General features: G+C 39.4%; 1 protein-coding gene across 1 annotated transcript; it reads left to right on the top strand.

The window, feature by feature from the left end:
• Nucleotides 1–201: 201 nt before the first annotated feature.
• On the top strand, nt 202–2,207 carry LOC119509112 (general transcription factor 3C polypeptide 6-like). The gene has a single exon (XM_037802973.1). It carries the CDS (start codon nt 219–221, stop codon nt 909–911), a length of 693 nt encoding a protein of 230 aa, XP_037658901.1. The 5' UTR covers nt 202–218; the 3' UTR covers nt 912–2,207.
• The last annotated feature ends 636 nt before the right edge of the window (nt 2,208–2,843 follow it).

The following is a 2,843-nucleotide window of genomic DNA, read 5'->3' on the forward strand; positions in this document are numbered from 1 at the left end:
GAGACTGGGCACTAGTGGGATTTACAGGGAACAGCATGGGCTGTTCCCAGTCCTAAATTCTAATCTTCCCTCAGCTACTTTCTGTGTGACTTCTGCCAAGTTACCATAACTCTTTGAGCCTCTGTTTCTTCATCTATAAAGGGAACATGACACTACCAATACCTGTTTTAAAATCCAGGCAGCCCTCACTTAAGATGGCGGCCGAAGGCGCCGTCTAGATGCTTTGCGGCCCCGTGGAACGCGGGATCATGGCGGCGGCCGAGGAGCGGAGTCGCGATGGTGGAGAAGAGGAGGAAGAGGAAGCAGAGCAGTTGGTTCTGGTGGAATTGTCAGGAATTATTGATTCAGACTTTCTCTCAAAATGTGAAAATAAATGCAAGATTTTGGGAATTGACACTGAGAGGCCCATTCTGCAAGTGGACAGCTATGTCTTTGCTGGGGAGTATGAAGATACTCTTGGGACCTGTGTTATATTTGAAGAAAATGTGGAACATGTGGATGCAGAAGGCAATAACAAAACAGTGCTGAAATACAAATGTCATACAATGAAGAAGCTCAGCATGACAAGAACTCTTCTGACAGAAAAGAAGGAAGGAGAAGAGAGCATAGGTGGTGTGGAGTGGCTACAAATCAAAGATAATGATTTCTCCTATAGACCCAACATGATTTGCAGCTTCCTACATGAAAACGAAGATGAAGAAGTTGTAACTCCAGCCCCAGATAAACCTTTGGAGTTGGAAGAGCAAGAGATTCAAATGAAAGACAATTCAAACCTGAATTTTGAACAGGGAAAACCACTGCACTTAGAAATAGAGGATTCTAATCCTCTTGTCGATATCCCTTCTTCTGAAACAGACAGCTCTGTTTTGGTGGAAACTCAAGATGCTGCCTTAGAAGCCACTCCTAGATGAAATATTTCTCATAATAACTAGTCATGAATTTTTTAGAGTTTTTATATCAATAACTGGCTCTGTTTCTGTAAATTATATATTACATAATTTTTGTTGGCTATACACTTTTCTGGTTATAGCACAACTTAATATGGTGGATTCTTTCAGGACCAGACATGAATTGAATTAAAAACAAGAATGGTTTAAACAACCATAGAGACTGGACTCTTCCTTAACTAATGAGTCCTTTAAATGGGAGGTTTACTAAGGTAAGTGTATTTGTTTTTTATTGAAGCTGTCACAAATTACCACAAATTTAGTGGCTTAAAACATTAAAAATGTATTGTCTTAGATTTTGTTGGTCAGAAGTTTGGCATGGGTCTCACCTGAGCTAAAATCAAGGCATCGGCAGAGCTATACACCTTTCTGGAGGCTCTAGAGGGAAATCTGTTTCCTTGCTCATTCATTTGTTGGCAGAAGTCAATAGGCCTGAGATACCCATTTCCTTTATGTCTGTCAGCTAAAGGCCATGCCTATCTTCTAGTAGAGGCTGCCGCATTCCTTGGTTTGTGGCCCCTTTCTTCCATCTTTGCCCCCAGCAACAGCAGGTCAAGTCCCTCTCATATTTTGAATCTCCTGCTTCTTCCATTATCCTATCTCTCTGACTGGGCCTTCTACTTCTTCTTTTAAGGGTCCATTTGATTACATTGGGCCCACACAGATAATCCAGGATAATCTCCCTATTTTTAAGTCTGTAACCCTGATTCCATCTGTAAATTTCATTTTGCCATATAATTTAACATATACAGGTGTAACATTAGGGATTAGGGCATGGACATCTTTGGAGGGCCATTTTTCTTTCTACCACAGTAAGTATTGTATCTAGGAACAGTAAAAGAATTCTGAAGTGCATAAAAATCAAGGCACAATTCTTGATACTCCAGTTGTAATTCCATTCCTTTCCCAATTGAGAAAGATTATTGGAATTCAAGTGTAAGAGTCATTTTATTAAGATGATAACTTAGATGTGCTGTAATTTGTTTTGTAAATAAATTATTCACAAACTTTGATACTTTGTTATAGGATGAACTGTTATGAAATTGCCAATATTTTAATGTTTCTGACTATTAAAAATAGTAATTTTATACGGTTTAGCCTAATACTAAGAGTTTAAAATACACCTTTAATTATATCTGTGCCAATTTGGATGTATTATGTCCCCCAAAATACCATTATCTTTGATGCAGTTTTGTGTGGGCAGATGTATTAATGTTGATTAGATTGTAATTCTTTGAGTCTTTCCGTGGAGATGTGGCCCACCCAAATGTAGGTGATAACTCTGATTAGATAATTTCCATGGAAGCGTGGCCCCGCCCATTCAGCTTGGACCTTGATTAGTTTACTGGAGCACTGTATAAGCTCAGACAGAAGGAGCAAGCTACTACAGTCAAGAGGGACACTTTGAAGAATGCGCAGAAGCTGAGAGAGTAGCTGCAAATGAGAGACAGTTTGAAGACGGCTGTTGAAAGCAGACTCTTGTTCCAGAGAAGCTAAAAGAGGACAAACACCCCAAGAGCAACTGAAGTGACACCTTTGAGGAACTACAGCCTAGAGAGGAATGTCCTGGGGGAAAGCCATTTTGAAACCAGAACTTTGGATTAGACGCTAGCCATGTGCCTTCCCAGCTAACAGAGGTTTTCCGGACACCATTGGCCATCCTCCAGTGAAGGTACCCAATTGTTGATGACTTACCTTAGACACTTTATGGCCTTAAGACTGTGACTTTGTAACCAAATAAACCCCCTTTATAAAAAAAAAAAAAAAAAAAAAAAAAAAAAAAAAAAAAATCCAGGCAATACTCTTCATTCCTGGTATATTTATTTTTAGGGCTGCCATAGCAAGTTACCACAAGCTTGGTAGCTTAAAACAACAGAAATTTGTTCTTTTACAGTC

This window comes from Choloepus didactylus, chromosome 14 (genome assembly GCF_015220235.1).
Source record: "Choloepus didactylus isolate mChoDid1 chromosome 14, mChoDid1.pri, whole genome shotgun sequence".
Taxonomy (NCBI): domain Eukaryota; kingdom Metazoa; phylum Chordata; class Mammalia; order Pilosa; family Megalonychidae; genus Choloepus; species Choloepus didactylus.